The 757-nt window shown below is 62.2% G+C and overlaps 1 protein-coding gene across 1 annotated transcript; it reads left to right on the top strand.

Annotated features, from left to right (window-relative positions):
* Positions 1-6: 6 nt before the first annotated feature.
* LOC107735364 (protein fem-1 homolog C-like) lies at positions 7-753 on the top strand (the record flags this gene model as incomplete). Its single annotated transcript, XM_016547068.1, has 1 exon — positions 7-753. A coding segment is annotated over one exon (747 nt), but the record flags the coding sequence as incomplete, so codon positions are not given.
* Between the last annotated feature and the right edge of the window lie 4 nt (positions 754-757).

Below are 757 nucleotides of genomic sequence, written 5' to 3'. Positions count from 1 at the left end.
ACGGCTTTACACGACTGCGCTGAGTCCGGGAGCTTGGAGATCATGAAGATGCTCCTGAAGTACGGCTCCACCATGGAGAAGGACGGCTACGGGATGACGCCGCTGCTCTCCGCCAGCGTGACGGGCCACACCAACATCGTGGATTTCCTCACGCAGCACCCTCAGACGGGCAGAACGGAGCGCATCAACGCTCTGGAGCTGCTGGGGGCCACGTTTGTGGATAAAAAGAGAGACCTGCTGGGAGCGCTGAAGTACTGGAAGAGAGCCATGGATCTGCGGCACAGCGACCCCAACCACGTGCTCCTGAAGGACGAGCCCAAGCAGCTCGTGATGGCGTACGATTACAGCAAGGAGGTGAACACGTTCGAGGAGCTCGACAGCTTGATCGCAGACCCCGACGACATGCGCATGCAAGCGCTGCTGATCCGAGAGCGCATCCTCGGCCCGTCGCACCCGGACACATCCTACTACATCCGCTACCGCGGGGCCGTCTACGCCGACTCGGGCAACTTCGAGCGCTGCATCAAGCTGTGGAAGTACGCTCTGGACATGCAGCAGAGCAACCTGGACGCGCTCAGCCCCATGACGGCCAGCAGCCTGCTGTCCTTCGCCGAGCTCTTCTCCTTCATGCTGCAGGACCGAGCCAAGGGTCTTCTGGGCACCTCCGTGTCCTTCCAGCAGCTGATGGAGATCCTCAGCAAGAGCGTGCTGGAGATCGAGCGCGCCGTCAAGCAGCCGCGGCCCGGCCCGGATCCAG

Source organism: Sinocyclocheilus rhinocerous, unplaced genomic scaffold (assembly GCF_001515625.1).
Source record: "Sinocyclocheilus rhinocerous isolate Xijiao unplaced genomic scaffold, SAMN03320098_v1.1 C36006330, whole genome shotgun sequence".
NCBI lineage: Eukaryota > Metazoa > Chordata > Actinopteri > Cypriniformes > Cyprinidae > Sinocyclocheilus > Sinocyclocheilus rhinocerous.
The sequence above is the reverse complement of the archived record's forward strand: the minus strand, read 5'-3'. Positions and strand labels throughout refer to the sequence as shown.